Source organism: Xyrauchen texanus, chromosome 30 (genome assembly GCF_025860055.1).
Source record: "Xyrauchen texanus isolate HMW12.3.18 chromosome 30, RBS_HiC_50CHRs, whole genome shotgun sequence".
NCBI classification, from domain to species: Eukaryota; Metazoa; Chordata; class Actinopteri; order Cypriniformes; family Catostomidae; genus Xyrauchen; species Xyrauchen texanus.
Genome location: NC_068305.1, coordinates 17,736,828 through 17,763,109, shown reverse-complemented (window position 1 = coordinate 17,763,109; position 26,282 = coordinate 17,736,828). Strand labels below are relative to the sequence as shown.

The 26,282-nt window shown below is 37.6% G+C and overlaps 1 protein-coding gene across 2 annotated transcripts; it reads left to right on the top strand.

Moving 5' to 3' along the window:
• On the top strand, positions 1-26,282 carry LOC127624107 (cerebral cavernous malformations protein 2 homolog). Of its 2 annotated transcripts, none has more exons than XM_052098771.1 (10): positions 1-339; positions 12,107-12,283; positions 17,658-17,741; positions 17,921-18,104; positions 18,319-18,449; positions 21,174-21,309; positions 21,565-21,622; positions 21,708-21,849; positions 23,310-23,448; positions 25,095-26,282. In XM_052098771.1, exons 1-10 carry the CDS (start codon positions 310-312, stop codon positions 25,379-25,381), a joined length of 1,368 nt encoding a protein of 455 aa, XP_051954731.1. In that variant the 5' UTR covers positions 1-309; the 3' UTR covers positions 25,382-26,282. The 2 variants fall into 2 exon arrangements, with proteins under 2 accessions (XP_051954731.1, XP_051954732.1); XM_052098772.1 differs by lacking the exon at positions 1-339 and adding an exon at positions 11,223-11,466.

Genomic DNA, 26,282 nt, shown 5'->3' with positions numbered 1-26,282 from the left:
TACGCCCAAAATGGCGGCAGTATTGAAAAGTTTGCTACTGTTTTTGTTTTAATTTAACGTATTTGGTCGGTCTCCTTCCACTTTGGAATAAATCCGTGATTTGGGAACAAAAAAAAGAGTATTAGTGGTTTAATTCCAATCTACGTACATGTGATATGGATCGGTGTGTTTTTCTCCGCCGGGGTGGTTTATTTAGTTTACATTTGTGAAGAGCCACCGTTGACGTGTACGAGCCAGATGGCACTGAACCCATGGACATCACTCCTATCAACTTCATGAAGTTAAAATGAAGAGCTTCTGTACGTAGAGATGGAAGATGATGTAAAGAAAGTCAAAAAGGTAAGTTACCCGTGCGCGCCGTAAAATTATTCCACACGTACTTGGACTGCAAACTAGTCAGTAGATGAAAAATATCGGCCTATCCACAGATTAAACACACCTCTCCAGACTATCTAAAACTCTCGTATCGTATTATTCACATCACTGAGGATCTTGATATGGAGTTTTACCTTAAGTGTGACAGAAATGGCGCTAAAAGTGACCTAACTATAGAAAAAAAACACTGATCCAAAAATCTCAGCTTTTGACTTTATTGTCATTGTCACATATCTGTCACCTTTAGTCCAGCAGCACTGATCAGATCAGAACTGTTTCAGTGAATGGTTTTATGAAGCCTGCAGTAAATTGAGTGATGTGAGCAGCATCACAGATTGGATCCTTATGATGCGAGTTTCCAATCAGATCAGCTGTAAACCGCGTGTTTACATGCGGAGCTCAGATTTTCGATCGTGTCTAAAGGGGAAACCTCGATCTGGAATGTCCCACGACATACACACAGTGTGTTAGTTTGGAGTCCCGCAACTCTACACCTAAACTAACTTAAAGGGATAGTTCACCCAAAAATAAAAGTTCTCTCATCTTTTACTCACCCTCATGCGATCCCAGATGTGTATGACTTTCTTTCTTCAGCTGAACAGAAACTATGATCTTTAGAAAAATATCTCTGCACTGTAGGTCCATACGATGCAAGTGAACGGTGACCAGAACTTCGAAGTTCCTAAAAGCACATAAAGGCAGCATAAAAGTCTTCAGTGGTTGAATCCATGACCCCTGAAGTAATATGATAGGTCTGGGCGAGAAAAAGGGCTTAATATTTTTCTGTTTCTCACCCACACATTTCATATAGCTTCAGAAGACATAGATATAACCACTGAAGTTGTGTGGATTACTTTTATGCTGCTTTTATGTGCTTTTTTGAGCTTCGAAGTTTTGTTCATCATTCACTTGCATTGTATGGACCCACAGGGCTGAGGTATTTTTCTAAAAGTCTTGGTTTGTGTGGAGCAAATGAAGAAAGTCTTGGATGGTGTGAGTGATTAAATGATGAGAGCATTTGCATTTTGGGGTGAACAATTCCTTTAACCCTATAACTTGACGTAACGTTAAACTCAACTATTGCGAGACTGTCACATGTCGAGGGTTCCCTGTTAGGCACAACCCAGATTTTCCTCCTCAAACACAGGGGAGAATGGAGGGCTGGACTCCCCTGAGACTCAGACAGGATGTGACGGTCCCCTGCCTGCTCAGGGCTCAGGAACTTGTTTGCCACTGGAAAGATTATAATTTCTTTCCCCTTTAGAGAATCCACATCAATTCTGAAGTAAAACATTATTTGATGTGAGCTGGAATTACAGTCAGTGTTTATATTGTAAGTTGAACTGTCATTAATATATTTCACCCATAACTGTTGAAGAATTAATCTTTGGTTGTCGGGTTTTTAAAGCAGATTTGTAAGGTAAGGAATGAGACTGCTTATTTGGTGAGCTGAAAGGACAACTAGTTTCCCCAAGTGGCCAAATGATGGAGCCTTTGAGTCGTTTACTGCCAAAGTCACTGTGATGATTAAAAATAAAAAATGCATGGCTGGGTTTGTCTGGTTAGCTTATGTTTTTTATTTGAAACCCCTTTTCAAAAACCCACTGTAAATCCACATTTGTCTATTTTAAACTGTAGTATAGTATAGGTTAAATATTTGTCAGTTTGTAAAGCACATGACACAAGAATAGTGAATTAATTAATGTAAACACCGGTAAGACACAAGTCTCAGCTCTCTGCAAAACCTGAAATGGCTAAAGATCAAATAGAGCAGAGGCTTTCAAACTGGGGCCCGGGGGGTATTAACATAAGTGGTATGACATATTACATTTTGTGCCTCTGGCACATGCCGCTGGAAGTTGTGGTACATCCAATGACATATCCGTTGACATATCCGTTTTGTGAGTGGCATGTGCCGCTAGAAGTTGTGGCACGTTCCACTGAATTTTGTGGCATTTCCGGTCTTTAGAGGCTGAAGTTTGTGGCACGTATGGTTGACTGACACATGACACTGTATTTTAAGGCATATTGTAGACGCTGTCAATGATACACGCTGGTTTAGTCAACGGTATCGTGCAGTGACATACTGTATCCATCTTATTTTTCAGCAAAACTAGGGTGTCACTATTAGCAACCTTGATCATGGACCACTTCCATTATAAACCACTTCCAGATATATTAGTTATGCAAAAATACTACATTATGCTGCTTTATATTACAGGCTGGTAATAAATGTCAGCATATTATTATAATTAATTATGATTTTCATAAACTCATTGGTTTTGAGAGCATATAGTTTATAAAATTTTGTCGAGCTGTTCACTAACACATTGGATGCCGTCTTGACATGCCTCCACAAACTTTACACAACCAGCAGAGAGAAGAAAGATGCCGGGAAAGTGCTGCTTCAACTTTCTTTGCACCAAAACTGCATCTTGTTTCATCGTGGCAAAATAACAAACGTATTTACTCTCTGTTCTTGTCAGAGAGTGTTCTCAATTTCATAGAGGTGTACAGTAAGCAAACATGCAGATCTCACATTCAGCATGGCTTATGAAACATCGCCTTTGGAAATAAATACATAAAGACATCATTGGCGGTTATGCTGGTACATATAAACGGAGGTTTACGTGGAGACAAGGAACACTGTATCGTCACTATCTCGGTAAAGTAAGGAGATTTTATTACCATCTCTTCAATACAACAACACACAGCAACAAGTGAATGATTTATTTACTCTTATAAATGCTGACGTTAGAAAATTATGCAATATTGGCACATAATTCTGCTGTACATCCTGTGGTTGTGTGATAGTTTAGAAACCCAGATTACTAACTCTGGTATTATAACTTTCTAGTTATTTACACTGCGGTCAATGCCGGTGGAACTTTTATCACATTCGCCGGAAATGCAGCCTCTGCTTCCATGTCGCAAATAAGGTGGATAAATCACGTTGCTTCCAAACATTAGCTTTTAGCAGATTTCCCGCACTTAAATTGAATAGATAAGCAAAACGTATTATTTTACACTAGCTATGTTTACATTTTCGTTAATCTGAATAAATTCAGTCTGACTGCAGATTCTGAATGTATTGCATATATGTCCCCTAAACTTTGTAATCCGATACAAATATTTGTTTACATGTACATTACATGTATTGCGAACCAAACTTCTGCACATGCAAAGAGCGTCAGTCATTGCGTTCTGAAAAAGCGTAGAAAGGCTGCAAAAGTGAGAATGACACCAAAAACCATAATTGGTGTTTTTGATTTTTGAGATATCTAAAAGTATGCTAGAAAATCTTTCTTCTTATGTTAATCTACTCTGCAAACGAAGAATTAGAAGCAGCATCTAATGGGGCTTTTCCACTGCACGGTACAACTGGACTCAGCTCGCTTTTTGGGGGGTTTTCCACCCAAAAAGCGGTAATGCACTCGTGTGTGTGTGCTGGTTGCGGGAGAATAAAACGATTCGCGGGACTCCCGCAAAATAGAAATCTATAAATTGAACATCTCAAAACAAATAAATTGTCATTCATCTGTTGCACAAAAGCAACAAGAACAACTAAAACAAAATAGATAGACCCTGGCCTGTAAATCGTTTCTATGTATAACATGTTGCAGCGTTTAACAATGTAGCCAATCACAGACATATGTGTTGATTTCTTGAACGCAATGGCCAATCAGAAGCATTTAAGATGGAATCTCCTCACCGCTCAAAATGGACTTTTTGTTCAGTGCTGAATTCTGCATACTGGCAAATCGATATAATGAAAGATTCATTGTGCAGTCAGTTTCATTGATAATAACAGAGATGTCCGCTTTTTAGGAATTATTAAGGGAGAAATCCGGTCCGTGCATGTCTCTAATGTAGACTTTAAAAACAAACAATAATGTTATATTTACATATTAACAGTAGCCTATGCTGTAATCTAGTGTATTTATTTATTTATTGTTTATTTGAATAGGGACAGATACAAAAAAAATTCAGAAAATGAATTAATAAAAGTTTGAAATACTAATGTAGAAGTTGTACTTATTATTTATTGGAAAGTTTGCCAATGGATAAATCGGCTAATCCCAAAAATATGCATTAGATTAATCGGAAAAATAATCGTTAGATTAGTCGACTAATCGAAGAAATAATCGATAGATTAATCAACAACAAAAATAATCGTTAGATGCAGCCCTACTATGCTTAAACAACATAACAATATTTTTTAAATGGTCACTGTGCTCTGACACCTTAGCTATTTAAACTGCTTAACTTTTCATTATATTTGTGTGGTTAAGGGATGTCATTGTGATCACCGATGTGTGATTGTTTTCTATATAGAGTGGTGTCTACAACTCTAACATTAAAAGAGAGAATAAGGACAATTGCCACCAAGAATTTTCAATCAGATTTGACTTGGATCACTTGTAGACTAAGAATGTGAAATATGATTATAGAGATTATACAGTGGCACCTTTTGTACATTGTCTGGAAATACATGCAGTATAAAAGGCACCTACAGTTGAAATCACAAGTGTCCTAGACATCTATGAACTGGCACCTCACAATTCTGTGTAAACAAACACTGGTGGCCAAAAGTTTGGAATAATGTAACGATTTTGCTGTTTTGGAAGAAAATTGGTACTTTTAAGTGGCATTCAACTGATCACGTAGTATAGTCAGGACATTACTGATGTAAAAAACAGCACCACCACTATTTGAAAAAAGTAATTTTTGATAAAATCTAGACAGGCCCCATTTCCAGCATCCATCACTCCAACACCTTATCCTTGAGTAATCATGCTAATTTGGTACTAGAATATCGCTTGCCATTATATCAATCTCTGCTGAAAGCTATTTGGTTAGTTAAATTAAGCTTAACATTGTGTTTGTTTTTGAGTTGCCAGTACTGGCATGTCTTAAGGTCAATATTAGGTCAGAAATGGCAAAAAATGGTACATTACTGACTGCACTGACAAACTAGAGCTAGAAAACATAGCTAACAGATGTGATAAATATGAGTGACATGGTTGTCAAGGACAGGGTTAACGTTATATTAGTTATATTGAAAAGGGAAAATTATGGAATAATTTTTTATTATCTTTCCAGTATGTATTTCACAAACTAGTTAGCAACTTACCAGTAAGACTCTGCTTAACTCCGCACTGTCTGCTGAACCACATCAGCCCAGCTCTGTAAACAATGGAGTCGAAGCATGCTCTGCTGGACAAATTTAAGTTATGACACCAACTCTAAATCACCCCAAGCTTTGTTTTCTGCATTATGTTCAGAAATGTGTTTTTCATATCTGCCCATATCAGAGAACATATACGGTGATACGATATATCTGTGAAAGGCTAATATTGGCTGATAATATGGGCACTAATAGACACCTCGCATGTCCTCAGCTGACAGCTTCATTGAATTCTATCCACTCAACACGAGTTTCATGTACAACAGTAAAGAGAAGACACAGGGTTGCAGACCTTATGGGAAGAATTGCAAAGAAAAAGTGTCTTGAAACAAAAAAATAAATAAATAAATAAATGTTTGGGTGGGCAAAGAAACACAGACATTGGGCAACAGATAATTAGAAAAGAGTGTTATGGATCTTAACCCCAGTGAGCTTTTGTAGGATCAGCTAGACTGTAAGGTGCATGAGAAGTGCCCGACAAGACCGAAACATCTATGGCAAGTGCTACAGGAAGTGTGGAGTGAAATGTCACCTGAGTATCTGGACAATATCACATTTGTGTGATAAATATATATTTACATCTCAATCCATCATTCCTCCAAATTATTTGCATAAATTATAAAGCAATCATTATTTAACCACATATTAATTATTTTTGATTTATCTGTATTTTAAATTAACTTGTAATCATTCCTACATTGAGACTCCTCCATTTAGCCAACAGTACTTCCATTACTATATATGTCCTATCCAGCAGACATGAAAAGAATCAGGCACAAGAAATGTATATGTAAAATAATTTGTCACTGGTAAAAGAGTTTGGGTACTATGGTGTGTCAATAAGAACACAGTACCAGTTTTCAGGAAGTTAAGGAGAAGAGAAGTTTGGGACACAGGCATTTATTTATCTTCATCAGATCACACAGAGAGATGTTATCTGTGCCTTTACCCATTCTCTCACACACACACACACACACACACACACACACACACACAGATGTTATGTGTGCACTTGTCAAATGCTTAAGAGTGCATGAGTGCTTAAATACACCGTTTTATGTATACTGTTGCAAAACATGCAATGCACATACAAGATAGACATTGTTGCAGGGAGACATTAGTGCCTTTCCAAATACAGAACTGTCCCTTTCACCTATCCCTTACTGCGAGCAGTGTCTAAACCAAGATTACAACATCAAAAAAAAGTGTTATTTATAAGAGGAAAACAAAATGCCATCATGTCCATGTCAGCAGAGGTCTCACAGTGGTACCCTAATAAACACAGGTAAATAAAAATGTTTTATGTCATTAAAAAAATATACAAACAATGCACATGACAGCTTCCCTGATATTTTGAACAGCATTGGAAAAACCTGCTTCTAGAAGAAGTCTTGAATGTTGACATCACAGCTGGTGGTGTGAGGTAGGATACTTTCTGGGTCTCATAGATCACAGCAGATTAACTCCGGAAACCATTATAATGTATCTCTAGGAGCATATATATCTCACACACACGTGATATCAAACAAGCCACTTTTTTCCCTAACAAAATAGCCTGTCTAAGCTACTGAGCCGACACCATAAGTGTCATCCAAGTATCTCAAAATACAATGGCATGTGTAAAGTCACTACCAGACATGCCACACATTTTTTGCTATGACAGCTTATGTTCTCCATGCTGGTATGTGTGGCATGTGTCACTGTAGATGCCACAAGATATAGCTGCATGTGTCAATCCCACTAAAATTAAGCACATTCAGTTTTTTAACACAATGCTTTGGCATAGAAAGTTTTTATTGATTTTAACTGGACAAAAAATAAATGCATCCAAAGAATGCTGCATTGACCAAAATCTATTTATAGTAAACTCTCTTGACTAGTCACTACTTGAGCTATAAAGAAGTACTACAGGGTTTCCGCGGGTCTTAAAAAGGCCTTAAGGTCTTAAATCAGATCAACAAGTATTAAATTCATAAGGTCATGGCATTAAATGTTGCATGAGGGATTGTTTGCTCATTGCGTTTAAGTAGGTGTGCCCAGACAGTCCCGTTTTTAAGTGATGTGTCCAGGTCTCCCAACATCTAAAAAAAATAAAACATGAGCTGCTAGGCTCAATTATTTTTTTTTCTTCTAATTTATCCCAATTTTCTTGCTACTAACTAGCTATTGTCTCTGGTATCGCTTGCAGAGAAGAGAAGCAAATGTGTTGCCTCATACATTGATTTGATGATACTTTCATTCTAGTCTTAAGCAAATCAACTGAACTGTATCTGGTCTGAACTGTACATTTTCACAAAATTCTACAGTTTAGTGCAGAAGTTTGCACATGTCTTTTGTTTTTCACACCTCTATTTGAATTTATACAAATATAAGAGCTACAAAATAATATTTTTATGTAGTACTGCCCTTCAAAATCTACATAACACAAAATTTATCTGAATATACACATCATTCTGTTTAAAAGTTTGCATCACCTTTGTTCTTCTTGAGCATCAATGAATGTTTGCACCTTTTGTAATAGTTGTGTATGAGTCTATCAATGGTCAATAGCTGGATGTCAATATCATATAGCCACGGTTGGGAAAAAGTTAGTTAAATAAAACCTGCAGAAACCCTGTACTAATAAAGCTTTCATACCCTATGGATCCAGAAACCGAAAGAACAGATTTGCACATGCTGCTGAACTTAGTGGCCTGTCCGGTTGTTAGTGGCATAATGCTGTCTGTTGTTTCATTTTCTGGATCCATACAGTATGAAAATGTTATTTGTACTTCTTTAAAGCTCAACTAGTGACTAGTCAGGAGAGTTTACTGTAAATAGATTTTATTCAATGAAGCATTCTTTGCATACATTTGTTTTGTCTGGTTAAAATAAAATAAACCTTACTATGCTAAAGCCCATTAGAACTTTGGCAGAAAAATGGCAGATTTGAAGGTGTCTGAGCTAGACCATGATCTAACCCCATGCTGTACACTTCACCTTACCCATCAGAATTGTAGAGTTGCATCCTACTCTCACTAACTCCAGCAGAATCAGAGTACTTCTAACCTAAACATACATCACACTACATCCTCTCAACGCTTTGATACAATGACCTGGTAATGTGAGATTAAAAAATGTGAATTACCTTAAAATCCCAGAGTGATTTAAAAATGAAGGTCTGCTCTTGGCCCACTTTCTAGAAACAGCATGCGTGCCAGTCACCAGTGAAGCACTTTAATATCTTTTTCCAGTTTCTTCATATCCTATGAGATAAATTATTAAAAGTTAAATAACTTACAGGTACTATTACAAATGATACCCATTAGATAATTAGGTAAAGCTAATTAACATTCACCTGCTTTTAAATAAACATGCAATAGAATGTGCAATATACATGAAATTAAAGCCAGACTAAACAATACAGCGTAAGGTTCAAACCCCATTTGTAGCACCTGCTTATTTTACACTTTCCACAACATGAAGTGGTCCCCAGCCAGACTTGGGGCACTCGTGCTGACTGACATGTTAAGGAATAATAAAAATGCTCACTGACATGTTAAGGAAACCATAATGTTTAGTAATACACTATCAAACACGATAATTTCAAGGGAAGATATTTTTGAATGGTCCGTTTTTTCCAGCTGGAAAAAATGGCAAGCTTTGAAACAGTGTTAGGAATGATTTTACATCAATTCTGGATGCATCAATCACATGAGTGCACTGTTATCCAACGATACCTTTTTTCATTAGCTAATAGCTAATCCGACTAGTTAAAATAACACAGACAGTAGCAACTTCAAACTAGCCACTTTCATTTTCTTCATTCTTTTACAGCACAGTAAAGTTTTGTGTATGTGCTGCTGACTTCTCAAGTGTTAGACGAATGCGATCTTTTCTTGCCACTAAAAACAAACATTTTGGAGGGAAAAGACTAAATATAAATGGAATCAGTACATAAAATGCTTTATATCAAAGATGAATGAGAAACCAGGCATGCTGTTTGCCAGAGTGGCTGTTTATCTGCGGCGAAAATGCAAATGCCGGTCTGTCTGGGTCCATAAAATCCCTGCGATCTCAGATACACCTTTCCACGCAGTATTTTTCTTAAAAATGTCCTTGTACGTGGGAAGAGTCATATCATAGAGCACTGGAAAATTTCTAACAGCAAGAATTAGCCTTTCATCCATCTTTCCGTTACTGCAGGAGCTGAGAGAGAGAGAAGGATCACGTGAGCTCTCCCGTCATCTCTCCTATTGGCTGTCGCTTCTCTCAACTGTTCTCAACTTTGTCGCGTCGCTGGACACGCCCACATCCTAGCGCCAACGGTCGCGATAGCTCGTGTTGCCGGAAGTCGCTGTGCTCGCATTGAAAATGAATGGTATTGAGTCGCTGTCAGTGTGTACGCACCTTTAACACAATGACACATTTCTTTGGAAAATAGCAAATTGCGCTTTGCTCTAGGGATGGGTATTGATGCAGATTTCCCGATTCAATTCGATTCCAATTTACAAGTTCTCGATTCCGATTTCGATTCAACTATTGTTTCATATGGGTTAATTTCAGTTAGGTCTCTTTTGCTTTCATATAAAATAAATTCTCTCACAACTAATGCTGTTAGTTATACAGGGGACCTTTTAACTAGGTTCATTAGGAAAATATAAATTTTACTAATTATATTTTATTACTTTTACATTTTTGTCACATTTTGGCTTTTTAAAAATGAACAAATAAATGTATTCAATCAGTCAATACGATATTATATTTCATATATTATTTTTGTTACGTATTTGTTTTTGAATTGCATAATTTGTACTATTTTCATTGATTTGTTGAACACATCCTAGAACTGGTACTGTCTCTTTAACAAAAAACTTAATTTTTGTAAACAGCACCTTTACAAATTAGGTGCTGATGTTCGTCAGAGCCATAGCCTGGTGGGCTGCGCTCATGACATGTGATGCAGATGCACCATGGGTGACCAGAGTTTGATTCCCAGCTTGGGTCCTTTCCCGATCCCATTCCCTCTCTTCTCCCCTATCGTTTCCTGTCACCTCTCCACTGTAATCTGTCTTATAAAGCATAAAAAGGCCAAGCAAATCAAAAAGAAATAATACATGAGCACATATTAACTAGAGGACTCGAATGACGTTACCTCAACTGTGCTATGCATGATTAGATTTCAGTGTTTTTTTGGAGATGTTTTTGATCAACAACTGACTGTAAAGAACAGAAAGGGTATTAAAAGAGACAGTATTCAATGACAAATGGGTTGTGTGGATCTCGTCTTGGACACACATTACACGGAACAACTTTTACTCTCAACACGCTGTGAAAGGATCTCGCTGCTGAACACTTCACGACTAAAATACACATTTACCGGTAAGTGAAATGTAAACATTTACCAGACAGTTCACAAATATATTCACTTTAGACGCATAGCGCAAATCTTTTTACACATGCGAGTGATTTCCTCTCATTGTAGTGGAGGGTTGCGCATGGAGTGAAAATCTATCTTGGGATTTAAGAATCAAGATTGTTCAAATGAAGATTTAAAGAGAATGCCATTATTGACAATCAACCTAAAGCAGGACTGCAGTTTCACATACCTTTTTTAAGTGTGGGTGTTTCATCACAGGAAATGGTGGTTGCTGTTCTTCCTGATTGCTTGAACTTAATTCTGAGGTAGAACTTGAACATCTGCATGTGTGTGTGTGGGGGAGACACGTGTTTGTCGTGGGGTGTGGTTTCTCTTGCTCTTTGGCGGGAGTTGGCCCCAATATCATTTGTCACAAGCCACATGCAACCTGTTTCAAGAGCAGCATGCAGCAACAGCAGTAGTTGAGGAGCCCGTTGTAGAGGCCAGCCGTCTTACGTCGCCAGTTGCCATTGTGTTGTCGTGGTAACCAGTCATGGAGACAGAGGTAGGGCCTCCAGAAATCTTGTTTCTTGTCTGCAGCAAAACAGGAAACACATATTTAATGTGGAGTTCACCATTATAAACCATAATAATGACTTTGAAAAACCGCATTGTTGCTTTAACAGTTGGACTGCCTCCAGTTTTAAGCGTTAACTACTTAGAAAAGCTTCAGAGAGTAAGAAAAATACTGACTTTTCTTTTGAATTGAAAGCTGATATTAGTGATTGGGTTTACCACAAAGTAGCTGCATTTTTCCATGAATGGTGATTTCAGTAGCTTTTTTGCAAAAGTAAGTGGTTTCATAAAAGCTCTTAAGCCAGTATAGTTGATTATTTTCTTGTTTTTAAGCTAGTAGTGACTACTGTCATTGTAACTGACACTTCCACGGAGGCTGATGTATTCAGCCTCCGTGGGATTGTTGTGGTAACCACTGCCTCATCAGCCCAAGTCACTATATACAAAGATGTCATAAGTGGAAATTCAGTAAATGCACAGTGTATATATCACATCAGCAAGATACATTTTGGCACAACAGCTGCATATCCTCTGATAACACTCATGAAATTATGGTTTAAAAAAAACAAAAACTTTTGTTTTGGTCTTCCTCTGTCATGGTGTGATTTCCTCTTTCTCTTTCTCTGCAGCCAGGTATTGTGTCTCCGTTCAAGCGGGTGTTTCTGAAAGGAGAGAAAGGGAGAGATAAGAAGGCTCTGGAAAAGTCCACGGAGCGCCGGACACTCCACACTTTCTCCCTCTCTCTCCCGGACCACCGCATCGATCCTGACATTCTGCTCAATGACTACATTGAAAAGGAAGTGAAGGTATTGCTCACCTTCTAGGTCCTGGTTTTGAATTCTGTGCTCATATTTTACTATTTTGTTGAAAGGTGCACTCAGTGATATTCTTGTTTGTTGCAGTGATAATACCTAGTGGCCTAAATGCTGCATTAGATAAAAAACTGTTCTTAGTTAGTGATGTCATAAACTGGGTTTCTATCCATGTGTTTTCATGCACATTTTGGGTTATTGCATAAAAATGCTTAATGGAAAAAACAAGATGAGATTAAAATCTCAAATTCCAAATTAAATTTAGGCATGCTTGCTTGAGGTGGATATGTTTTTTTTTTTATTCAATAAGAGGATTTTTGCATAAACTACAATAGAAACACATTTAGCTAAAATATTCCCATTGAATTTACACAGGAATACATGCTCATCCATCACTTTATTAAGAACAGTATAGTCCTAATAAAGTGCCCAACATGGCCTTCTGCTGTTGTAGCCAATCCCTCTCAAGGTTCGACATGTTGTGCATTCTGAGATGCTATTCTGCTCTCTACAATTGTACAGAGTAGGGATGTCCCGATCCGATACCTAGATCGGTATCGGCTTCGATACTGACATTTTTAGACGGATCGGGTATCGGTCTGACGAGCCCGACCCAAATCCGATACTCTGTGTTAGTCATGTTCGTTACTGTCAAGCTTAAAAAATGACATAAAAGAACTGTTAAAACACCATTAAAGCGGTTCATATGACTCGTGCATTTTATTCAAAGCCACTTGAAGACACGCGATAGCACTGTGAATTGCAATAGGCTGTGTTTAATAAGTAAACATATAAATGCATGCGCAGCTTCAGCCCGTTAGTGAATGGTGCTTCGGTTTACACGCACGCACGCGGCTATTTATAGCCTTCACACGTGCACAATATTTGAGTGCTACAAACGAACATCTCAGATGTAGATGCTCAGCAGTTCGGTTCACTTATAATATGGACTTAGAACGGCGCTGGAGGTGCATTTAACCAGAATTTAAATAAGCGAATTAAACTGTGAATAAAAAGGGTGAGGGTTTAAAAGTTAAAGCTGTCATGGAGAGACTCACAGCAGAGATATGAACTCTGCAGGGTTTATTGAGCAGAGGATTGAAACAGTGATGTAAACATTGTGAGTAAATCCAGTTAAGCAGAGTGGCAAACAGCAGGTAAGTAATATCCAGACAGTGTATAGACACGATGAAAGAGATAACTTACAACAATTTTATGATACTTGCAGGCAATAATGAAGACACGTTTGACATAGTATTTCTGAGACTCCAGAACTTTCTACTATCGATGAGAAAAGGCACAGAGTGAGAAAGTGAGTGAGAAAGTGAGTGAGAAAGTGAGTGAGAAAGTGAGTGAGAGAGAGAGAGAGAGAGAGAGAGAGAGAGAGAGAGAGTGTGTGTGTGTGTGTGTGCGCGCGCGCGCGCGCGCGAGAAAGCGGGGTATTTATGCAGTCATTGATTAGCCACTAATGATATGCAGGTGCGTGTAATCAGAACTCAGGGAGTGCCAGTATCCAGTATGCTAGTTAATAATAAAGTGTTTCTTAATATGCTATACATTTATATTGAAATAATGTGAAGTTAAAGGTTTGTGTTTCTTTACATATTAAAGAGTACACCCAATTATTTCCACACAATAATGTAAAGATATTATAAACTGATTATGCAATAAAACAACACTGGTGTCGGATCGGGATCGGTATCGGCCAATACTGAGATTTCCGTTATCGGAATCGGATCGGAAGTGGAAAAAGTGGTATCGGGACCTCCCTAGTACAGAGTGGTTATCTGAGTTACCTCAAACCTGTCTGGACATTCTTCGTTGACCTCTCTCATTAACAAAGTGTTTCTGTCTGCAGAACTGCTGCTCACTGGATGCTTTTTTGTTTTTGGCACCAGTCTAGAGACTGTTGTGTGCAAGGTCCAAAATTGACACCCGCCAAGAGCCAAATGCGGGTACATTTTCAGTTTGGCCGGTGAATTTTGCTGCGTCACTGGCCACTCAGACAGGTGGTTTTTGCTTTCTATCAATATCATAAAATAAATTTAAATCTGTTCTAGTTTTGTCCTCAAGGGGGCTCTGTAGGTGTAGAGTACAGTCAGTTTTATGTAAACTGTTATGTAAACTGGTGTACATAAAACGGCTCTTATTAGCTCATAGTCCCGCTGCTCTTCAATAGTCTCAAACGTTGTGTCTACTGGCAAGTAGTGAGTGAAGGTGGATTCAGTGCTTTTAATCTAGATTTCAAATGATGATTGCACACTTTCTTTTTGCAATTCTGTAGCTGGGTAAGCAAACGTTTGATAAATCAACACTGTTTGTATACTTTGGGCATTTGAAAATGAAGTTGGCAATGGATTTCCAGTGGATGTGCGAGTTTATTGCCTTTAAATTGCTTAACTTGGGTCAAACATTTTGGGTAGCCTTCCACAAGCTTCTCACAAGTCAGGTGTGTAGGCTTCCTTGCTCGCCCACAAATTTTCAATCAGATTGATGTCAGGGCTTTGTAATGGCCACTCCAATGAAGTGCTTAAAGTAATAAAGCTTAAAGACACTTTGTTGTCTTTAAGCTTTTTTCACAACTTTGGAGGTATGTGCACTCGCAAACTGTATTCTGGCTTTTTTTAAGAAAGTTTTGGAGCAGTGGCTTCTTCCCTGCTGAGCAGCCTTTCAGTTTATGTGGATATAGATACTTGTCTACCCATTTCCTCCAGCATCTTCACAAGGTCCTTTCTTGTTGTTCTGGGATTTATTTGCACTTTTCACACCAAACTACGTTCATCTCTAGGAGATAGAATGTGCCTCCTATCTGAGCGGTTTGATGGCTGTGTGGTTCCATGGTGTTTATACTTGCATACTATTGTTTGTACAGATGAACGTTGTACCTTCAGGCATTTGGAAATTGCTCCTAACAATGAACCAGATTTGTGGAGGTCCACAATTTTTATTTTCTTTGTGAGGTCTTGGCTGATTTCTTTGATTTTCCCATGATGTCAACCAATGAGGCACTGAGTTTGAAGGTAGGCCTTAAAATACATCCACAAGTACACCTCTGATTCAGTACACCTCCTATCAGAAGCTACTTTTCTAATTGTCTGAAGGCTTGACATAATTTTCTGGAATTTTCCAAGTGGCATAAAGGCACTGTTAACTTAGTGTATGTAAACTTCTGACCCACTTCTGAAAACTGAAACTGTCTGTCTGGAAACAATTGTTGGAAAAATTAATTGTCATGCATGAAGTAGATGTTCTAAACGACTTGCCAAAACTATAGTTTGCTAATATTAAATCTGTAGAACGGATAAAAAATATGAGTTTTAATGACTTCAACCTAAGTGAATGTAAACTTCTGAAATCAACTGTACATTGCTCAGAGAATGTAGCATCTCAAATTTTGCTCTGGTTATTCTGAAATGCCAAATCCTGTCATCAAAATGATCGGCTACTATTACATCCCAGAACTGCCTGATATGCTGTCTCTCCCAGATATAAGGCATCTGCCGCTGTACGCTGCAGAATTAAGTTCTTCAGATGTTTTGTCTGTGCACTCTAAACCGTAAGTAATTTAGGCTATTGCATTTATAATAAGAGCCGCAGTGATTTCAACTTACATTTTCATTTTGTGCCAATTTTCCCAGAAGAGACTATTTTGTTTTCTTAAACATGCATGGAGATGTTTCTTTAATTTGCACATTGTTTTTGCAATATTAAGATTTTTGCATAAATTTAATTTGTAAATTGGATGGAAACCTGACTATGTTCAAAATGCACTATTCCCAGTTAGCCACAATTAAATTATTCGTCAAGTGAAAAGGATCCAGTTATAGTGGATTATTGAGAGAATGCAAGTAATATTCACATTATTCAGCTGGTCATATCTCAGCATCAAGCCCAGTTATGAATGTGTGCCCAGCACCATATAGAATAATACTGCTTTAAAATTGCTGTCAGTAACTGTTTTGTGTCTTCTTGAAACTGGATGAAGCATCATTCAGAATCAGTAGTTTTCAGTTACAGATGCCATTGAAGAAATTCACTGTTCACACTCAGCCATGATTACATTAATACCTCCAGTGAAAGTTTCCGATAACAGGTTGGTTAATGAGATGGGTGGTCATGTGATTCTATCATGGCAGCCCCCATGTTGAAAAAATCAGTTTTTGTAAGGTTACTGATATGACTGGAGTCTCATGTAAGTGGTCATGATTTTATACATGTGTTTCAAAATTACTATTAATTTCTTTAGGAGTAAAACTTTTTTTAAAGGGGGAAAAAATTACTGAGTGCACCTTTTAAGAGAGAATTTTTTTTTGTTGACATCCTTGGTCTCTCTCGCATGTTTGCTGCAGTTTTATTCACCATACAATTATGATATTATGAGGCTTCACCATGAATTTAATTGTGAAATACTTATTGTGAAGAGTAGCTTCCTTAAAAATAACGGTTTAAAAGTAATTCATTCTCCCTGTGCTATTCTCACACATCAGGTTAATGATCCTTTTCCCATCTGCTTTTGATTTGCATATTCTGATTGTTCTGTCTTTTTATTCCTGTTTTCTTGCCACACTGCATTTGTTTAAAGTGAAAGTTCACCCAACAAAACAATTCTCATAATGTACTCACCCTAATGCCATCCCAGATGTATGGCTTGCTTGCTTCTGCCGAACCCAAATGAAGATTTTTAGAAGAATATTTCAGCTCTGTAGGTCCTCACAATGCAAGTGAATGGTGACCAGAACTCAGAAGGTCCAAAATGCCCATAAAAGCAGTATAAAAGTAATCCATATGACTCCAGTGGTTTAATTAATTTCTGCAGAAGCTATACAGGTGTGGGAGAGAAAAAGATCACTAAGTCCTTTTTTACTGCAAATCTACACGTTTACTTTTACATTCAGCCACCTACTAGACAGGGCTGGTCAAAGGTTAAGGTTTATAATAAAAAGGTTTCTCACCCACACCTATAATATCGCTTCTGCAGAAATTGATTAAACCACTGGAGCCATATGGATTACGTTTATGCTGCCTTTGTGTTGTTTGCACTTTCTTAGTTCTGGTCACCATTTACTTTCATTGTGAGGACCTACAGAGCTGAAATATTCTTCTAAAAATCTTAATTTGGGTTCTGCAGAAGCTTTTTTTAAAATCTTTATGTTCTGCAGAAGAAAGTCTGGGATGACTTGAGGGTGAGTAAATGATGAGAGAATTAAAACATTTTGATGAACTGACCCTTTAATGTTATGGTTCCTTTCAAGTTATGTTGTTTCCCTTATTTTGGTGGTCATGTTCTCCTAATTTCTCAGGCTCTGTAAAGCGGCCTTGAATTTTAAAAAGAATCTTTATAAGTAAAACATTTGTATTATTATTGTAGTATCTGGGACAGCTAACCTCAGTTCCTGGATATCTGAATCCCTCCAGTCGCACTGAAGTTCTGCAGCTTATTGACAATGCCAGGGTAAGCTTGTCCTGTCAATGACTGTACCTTCTTATATGAATATGAACCCATGTTTGTTATGTTTCTCTTGTTATTTTCATCTGTGTAATGGTCTTAATGTTTTAGATGGCTTGACTTTGTCATTTACCAATATGCAGCTTGCATCTGTGAGATAATATTAGCTTTCAAATTATTTGTAGAAGTCTCATCAGTTGGCAGGGCAGCTGACAACAGAGCAGGATGCTGTTGTCAGTCTATCTGCATATAATGTGAAGCTCATGTGGCGTGATGGAGAGGACATCATTCTCCGTGTGCCCATCCATGACATCGCAGCTGTGTCCTATATCAGAGACGACTCACTCCATTTAGTGGTGCTAAAAACAGGTACACAATTCATGTGGTCAACCAACAAGCATTATACAATATTGTAATGGTTTGATGTGAGAGTATTATACATTGCTTTGACTCATTATTGTACAAAAGCTAAAAGTCTTTCCTAAGGTGTGTAGGAAATGTTGTAATGTTTCAGATTTCAGGGAAATATCTGAAAAAATAGACCCTGCTTTACTTACCATGGGATGTGTGATTATGTCTGTAGCTCAGGAGTCTGGAGGTTCTCCATGTCATAGTACAGAGATGTCAAAGGCTACCACGCTGAGCTCTCTATCGGAAAGTGGGGCTGTGCTTGTGGAGGTCTGCTGCCTACTTGTGCTGGCCGTTGATAACAAGGTATTTGACAAATGTCCCTCTCTTTTAGTTATTTAATTAAAAATATTATGTCATGTGATTTAAAAAAATTCCACTATAATTTATTCAGTTTTAATCTCAATGTATTTTTCAAACGTGGCTTGTTCTTTGCAATTACTCCAATAAGGCCTGCACTCATGAGTCTTCTCTTTACTGTTGTACATGAAACTGTTGAGCCAATAGTTGCTTTTTTTAAACTATCGGTTATCAGCAAAAATCTATGCCAGTAGTTTTTTTTTTTTTATTCCTCCGGAGGATTCTACAGTTTGAACAACTTGGTTCTACAGTATCAAAAATCTAATTAAATCCCTTTATTGTCACTCAACCAAGTGCAACAGTGGGTGAAAATCTTGGGTGCTGTTCCAAGCAACATAGCGGTATGACAGTTACAACAAACATCTGATTTACACAACACAGTTTACACATCTTGTTACACCACACAATATATAATATACACCTAATAATAAAGAGTATACTCTGTACACAAAATAAGAAGACTACATACAAAAAATTATATACAATATATCAGGGTTCGGCAAGATTTTTGACATGTAGTGCCATTTTGTATTTTTCCTGGACAATGGCTGTGCCAAACCCCCCAACTTGTGAAAATGGTTCTATTTTGCATTTTTCTAATTTAATCGTTTATTTTTTCATTTCAAATGATATTATCAGCATTACAGTTTAAGTGAAAATTTGTGCAAAATCTGACGATTATGATATAATCTTGATCCTGCATGTGAATTTTCACAAAGCATCTTTTGAAAGTTTTTTTTTTTTTATGAAAGAAAACCTGTCCTTTTGTACAAAATGAGTTAACACAGTTAATGTCACACATTTTCTTACTTTTATCACTGATCATGAAATTGTGGGGAATCTTAAATATTTCTTATATTATGAATGTATATTTTTCAAAGTCACACAGAGGGATAATCATAGCAAGCAAGCAACAGCGAGAGAGGAGCAAGCTATTTTATTGAAATCTTATTGGGGAAAAAATAAATAAATATATATACACACACACACACACACACTGGCGGCAAACATTTTGGAATAATGCACATATTTAGCTGTTTTGGAAAGAAATTGGTTCTTTAATTAAACAAAGTGGTATTCAACTGATCACAAAGAATAGTCATGACATTACTAATGTAAAATCAGCATCATCAAAATCAGTAAAATAGAAAAACACAAATATCAAACATTAGTTTCATTAAATGAAGCTTAACATTGTCTTTGTGTTTGTTTTTGAGTTGCTACAGTATGAAATAGACTGGCATGTCTTAAGGTCAATATTAGGTCAAAATGGCAAGAAAGAAACAGCTTTCTCTAGAAACTCGTCAGTCAATCATTGTTTTAAGGAATGAAGGCAATACAATGCTTGAAATTGCCAAAAAACTGAAGATTTCATACAATGGTGCACACTACAGTCTTCAAAGACAAAGGACAACTGGCTCTAACAAGGACAGAAAGAGATGTGGAAGGCCAGATGTACAACCAAACAAGAGGATAAGTACATCAGAGACTCTAGTTTGAGGAATAGACACCTCACATGTCCTCAGCTTCATTGAATTCTACACACTCACCAGTTTCATGTACAACAGTAAAAAGACTCAGGGGTTCAGGCCTTATGGGAAGAATTGCAAAGAAAAAGCCACTTTTGAAACAGAAAAACAAAAAGATAAATGTTAGAGTGGGCAAAGAAACACAGACATTGGACAACAGATAATTGGAATAGAGTGTTATGGATCTTAACCCTATTGAGCTTTTGTGGGATCAGCTAGATATTAGTCCGGTGGGGGATGCTGCGGGAGCGGGTGTATGGGGTACCACGGGCCACTAGTGCGTGCCATTCAATCCCTGCATTACCATTGTGAGAGCAGTGTCAGTCAATGTACCGGACTGTTGTGGTGAAGCAGGAGCTGATCCTGAAAGCAAAGCTCTACTGTGTTTCAACCCTCACCTATGGTCATGAGCTTTGGGTTGTGACCGATAGAGATCACACATACAAGCAGTCAAAGTGAGCTTTCTTCACAGACAGGCAGGTCTCACCCTAAGGGTTAGGGGGCAAAGCTCTGACATCCAAGAGGGGCTTGGATTAGAGCCGCTGCTCCTCTGCAGTGAAAGGAGCCAGTTGAGGTGGTTCATGCATCTGATTTGGATTCCTCATGCATCTGATTTGGATTCCTCATGGATGCCTTCATTGCAAGTTGTTCCAGGCATCTCCAACTGGGAGGAGGCCCTGGGAACACTTAACCACGCTGGAGGGATTATATCTCTCGGCTGATCCAGGAATGCCTTGGGATTCTCCAGGTAAAAGGACATATGGACTGCTTTGCTTGGTTTGCTGCCACCACGACTAGGTCCTGGATAAGCAGTTGAAGATGGATCATTCATTTTGGACTCTTGTAGTCTCTTGTCTGTGCCCATCATAATATGGAAACATTTTTAAAGTACCATAAAAAAAATTAAAACTATTGGTCGATTAATAATTTTTAGGCCTTTTCCAACACCGTAGTTATCTGTATGTGCTAAATTCATTTTCGGTCGACCTCTTTGGTCAAGTATGTTTCTGTATTATTTAAATATAACTTAATACTAATACTTCTGGGCCTTTCATTATAGATAATAAATGTTGGTCTCTAATATAATTTTGCCTCAAATGCTGCAATTATCTGATAATTGAATTGGATTGTGGCTTTGCAGACTGCTGCAGAAGAACTCTGTCTACTCCTTAGTCAAGTCTTCCAGATCGTCTATACCGAGTCAACCATTGACTTCCTGGACAGAGCAATCTTTGATGGAGCCACAACGCCCACCAGGCATCTCTCTATCTGTAGTGGTGAGTGGAGTAACACACTAACGATCCTCCTTTTAAACATTCGAGATTTCACAGTAAATTTCTTCTTCCCAAAGCCACAGACCACATTCAGTTTAACATCAGTATTCAACCTGCTGTGGTTTATTGGAACAGTATTTATGTTTTAGGAAGCTTATTAACTTATAGGCTTTTAAATTGAAAATGTTTTGCGAAATCTGTACCAGCATCAGCATGGTTCCTTTCTAAATGCTTTTCTATGTTTGCTTCAAATAAAAGAGGACTCGTCAAGCAAAGTAGATGTCAAAGAGGTGTTTGAGACTGAGGCAAGCACATTGTAAGTACTACTTTATCTACTCTACAGAGTATTTGCCACATGATCTGTTGAATTGTGCAATTATTGTGTCTTTGTCCAATAACAGTTCATTCCAGAGTTCTCTAGAAGCGGGGCACTCCTCTTGCCCCTCCCCTTCCTCCACCCCAGCCTCACCACATACCAAACCACCCAGTGAGAGTGAACTGAGCACAACAGCTGCTGAACTGTTGCAGGACTATATGACCACAGTGAGTGCACATGTGTTGTGTATAATGGAATATAATATCCATGTAAAAAAAATATTTTTCACAGAAATTATTCACATCGCTTCACTTTTTCCACATTTTGTTATGTTACAGCCTTATTCCAAAATGGATTAAATTCATTATTTTCCTCAAAATTCCACAAACAATACCCCATAATGACAACATGAAAGAAGTTTGTTTGAAATCTTTGCAAATGTATTAAAAATAAAAAAAGGAAAAAAATCACATGTACATAAGTATTCACAACCTTGCCATGACACTCAAAATTGAGCTCAGGTGCATCCTGTTTCCACTGATCGTCCTTGAGATGTTTCTACAACTTGATTGGCATCCACCTGTGGTAAATTCAGTTGATTGGACATGATTTGGAAAGGCACACACCTGTCTATATAAGGTCCCACAGTTAACAGTGCATATCAGCGCACAAACCAAGCCATGAAGTCCAAGGAATTGTCTCTAGACCTCCGAGACAGGATTGTATTGAGGCACAGATCTGGGGAAGGGTACAGAAACATTTCTTCAGCATTGAAGGTCCTAATGAGCACAGTGGCCTCCCTCATGCGTAAATGGAAGAAGATTGGAACCACCTTGGAACTGTTCCTAGAGCTGGCCGTCCGGCCAAACATAGCGATCGGGGGAGACTGGCCTTAGTCAGGGAGGTGACCAAGAACCCGATTGTCACTCTGACAGAGCTCCAGCGTTTCTCTGTGAAGAGAGGAGAACCTTCCAGAAGAAAAACCATCTCTGCAGCACTCCACCAATCAGGCCTGTATGGTAGAGTGGCCAGATGGAAGACATTCCTCAGTAAAAGGCACATGACAGCCCACCTGGAGATTGCCAAAAGGCACCTGAAGGACTCTCAGACCATGAGAAACAAACTCTGTGAATGTCCTTGAGGGGCCAGCCAGAGCCAAACTTGAACCCGATTGAACATCTCTGGAGAGATCTGAAAATGGCTGTGCACCGACACTCCCCATCCAACCTGATGGAGCTTGAGAGGTCCTGCAAAGAAGAATGTGGTATCGTCATACACAAAAATACTTGAGGCTGTAATTGGTGCCAAAGGTGCTTCAACAAAGTATTGAGCAAAGGTTGTGATTACTTATGTACCTGTGATTTTGTTTTAGATTTTTAATAAATTTGCAAAGATTTCAAACAAACTTCTTTCACATTGTCATTATGGGGTATTGTTTGTAGAATTGAGGAAAATAATTAATTTAATCAATTTTGGAATAAGGCTGTAACAACAAAATGTGGAAAAAGTGAAGCTCTGTGAATATTTTCTGGATGCACTGTATATTTAATTTTAGTTGCTCACAAGTCTGAAATTTCAAGTTGCAAATGTCAAACTATTTTAAGTAGTGGCACTGTTTTAGTCCATAAACCCTTCATTAATTTCACATTTTTACAGTGCATTGTTTTCCTGTCATCCTCTGAATTAGCTGAGGACGAAGCTGTCCTCTCAGGAGATTCAGCAGTTTGCCACACTGTTACATGAGTACCGAAATGGGGCCTCTATCCATGAGTTCTGTATCAACCTCCGACAGCTTTATGGAGATAGCAGGAAGTTCCTCCTCCTTGGTTAGTTGCATGTTCAGTTAGTAAATTTATCTTAAAAATAGCAGATTTTTGTGTGAAGTATACAGAAGCTCTATGCTGACCAACTTTATACTCAATGCAAAATCGTAATTTTAACAGCTTAGCTCTTTCTTACATTGACTAACGTTTATAAAAATATTTACGTATTTGTTTCTGCATCTTTAAAGATATATCTACGTATAGCCTTTTGTAATAAAAAAGGGGTCATGTTTTAAGACATTATTATTTATTCTACCTTTTTTTTTTTCATGACCATTTTCAAGTTTTTAGAATTTTTGCTGTGCCTTTTAATATTTCATGGATTCTGTAGATAAGGGATAAAACATGTTTAAAATCTGAGATTTTTTTTTTTTATTCTAAATGAATATGAAATGGATATAACTGTAGACAAAGGCCTCAGCTAATGAACCATGTAAGGGATCATTTTATTTTAAAAATGCTTTTTCCTGACCATTATTCACTTCATAACTTACTGTCATTTGTGTCAACACACACAAAAATTATACTATTTTAATTTTATCCATCCAACAAGAGTATATAGTCTTTAATTATATAATAATAGTGTGCAGTAAAGGACTTAAGTGATAAAAACATTTTTAGATTTATTTTTTTTTCTATTCTGAAAAGAGTTGACAATTTTATATTTTTCCTTCTTCACCATCTGTTGTACTCCTGGATCCATTGTTTTTTTCCTCAGTTGAAGCTGCCTCTGTAACCTGAACTAAAATGCCAAAATGTATCCCACAATTCTAACAGAAATTATCATAATTGGAAAGACAGTGTTGACATGTTGAAGCTGTGACCACAGAGACTTCAATATTGTATAAAATATGAAAAAATATCAAACTTACCAGACCACGTGTCCTACTGTTGCATCCACCTTGATCAGGAAGTGGGAAAGGGGTACTCAGAGTTATAGCTGACCATGATATTGTCTGATTTATTCAGGATTATAAAAACATCTGCTGGAGTTGACAGTCAGGACACAACTTTGATAGGCAGTTTTGATGTCAAATATAATTTAAAGTTTACTTTCTGTATTGTTTGATATACAAATCCCTATCTTTCATTTGATATTTAGATTTATGAATTTGTTGCATTTTCTTTTTCCCAATTTAACATTGTGACCTCTTGCTGAGGACAGGTTAATTTACATGTGCTTCCAAGTATATGCATGCATTTAAAAATAAAATCGAATGAAATTATTTCAAAATATAAGGAAAAAAAAAGCCATGGGTGAATATTTTCTTAATATTTAGCCATGCCAGTATTTTTATTAACGTGAATTTCTTGACTTTTAAAATAAAGATGACTTTTTGACTAATGAAGACTTTTGTCCCTTATCTCAAGAATCAGTGATTTCTATGTAAACGTCCTCTTCACTTACTAATAACAACCTACAGATTGTTACGTTTGCTGCTGGGTCCAATATTTATCACCGAATATACCTGGTTAATGTCTAATTTTGTTCTGAAATACACAGGATGTTCACATAGTAGCCTACATTGAGCTCTTAATAATATTTGTCATGATATATGACCCTTTTAATGTCTTATATCTTGGGCTTATGTTGGTTTATTTGAGGAGAATCTTTTCTGTGAAATTCACTCCTGATTTCCCCATTTTAGGACTGCGGCCGTTCATTCCTGAAAAGGACAGCCAGCACTTTGAGAACTTTTTGGAAACAATCGGCGTGAAGGACGGTCGCGGCATTATAACTGACAGCTTTGGCCGTTACAAACGCACCGCAAGCTCTGCATCAGACTCCACCACTAATGGGAATGGAGCTGTGGGTGGTTTGGATGAGGGAACGATGACCTCTGAGGGCGACGAATGGGACCAAATGATTTCAGACATCAGCAATGACATTGAAGCGTTAGGAACCAGTATGGACCAGGACAGTGTGCCCTCTTGATGTCACACCACTAGGTCAGGGACTCGATGTGCGTTTTAGCCAATCACCACTTGATATTATCACATGGGCCATTGTTCCATATTGCTGACAATGCTGGAGTTTGGATACTGTACTTGTATACTGTATGCATAACACTTCCTGGCTGTCATCCTTATTCTCATATGCTGTGCTATAGGACCACAACTTTGATGTCCAGATTTGATAATCGTGAATTTTATGACCCGTGATGTATAGAAGGTTTGTCTTTTGCTGTGAACAGCAGTTGTATTTCTGTAGGTAATGTTTATTGGCAGTATCTGCTACCACTGATGAGGATTTTGGGGCTTGTAAATGTTGCCCTTTCTCACTGTGTGAAGGGGTTACATTTTACCTGGATTGTGGAGCATTGCTGAGTGACCTTTCTAAACCGTGAAGTGCTTGTCAAAACTTGACCATTGGTTAGAATTTTACACCCTTATGTTAACTGCTCAAAGTTTGTGTTAAACTTGTTTTTCCTGTAACATATTTTTCACTCTTTTTTTTTTTTTTCCCAGCCAGGATTGATTATAATTACCCAGTTATTATTACCATGTGGGTATCTTCAGGTAGTACATGTAGCACTATATATATTTTTTTTGTGGTTTTTTTTTTGTTGTTGTTGTTTCTGAAAACCTGGAAAATGTTGATATGTGACAAAGTCAATTTTCTGGCTGCTTGAGAATGCAATATTGTGTACACTGCATTCAATTTGTGTCTTGCCATTTATTGTTACCTTCTCAGAGTTTTCAGTAGTCTAACAGTGTGCCTGGCAGAATAACTGCTCATATCATCCAACTGGGATGTAAGGAATATTCTGTAATCTGTACAGAACGTTACTGAAGTATGAACTTATTAAAAGTGCAGCACTTAAAGTCTCTTTTAA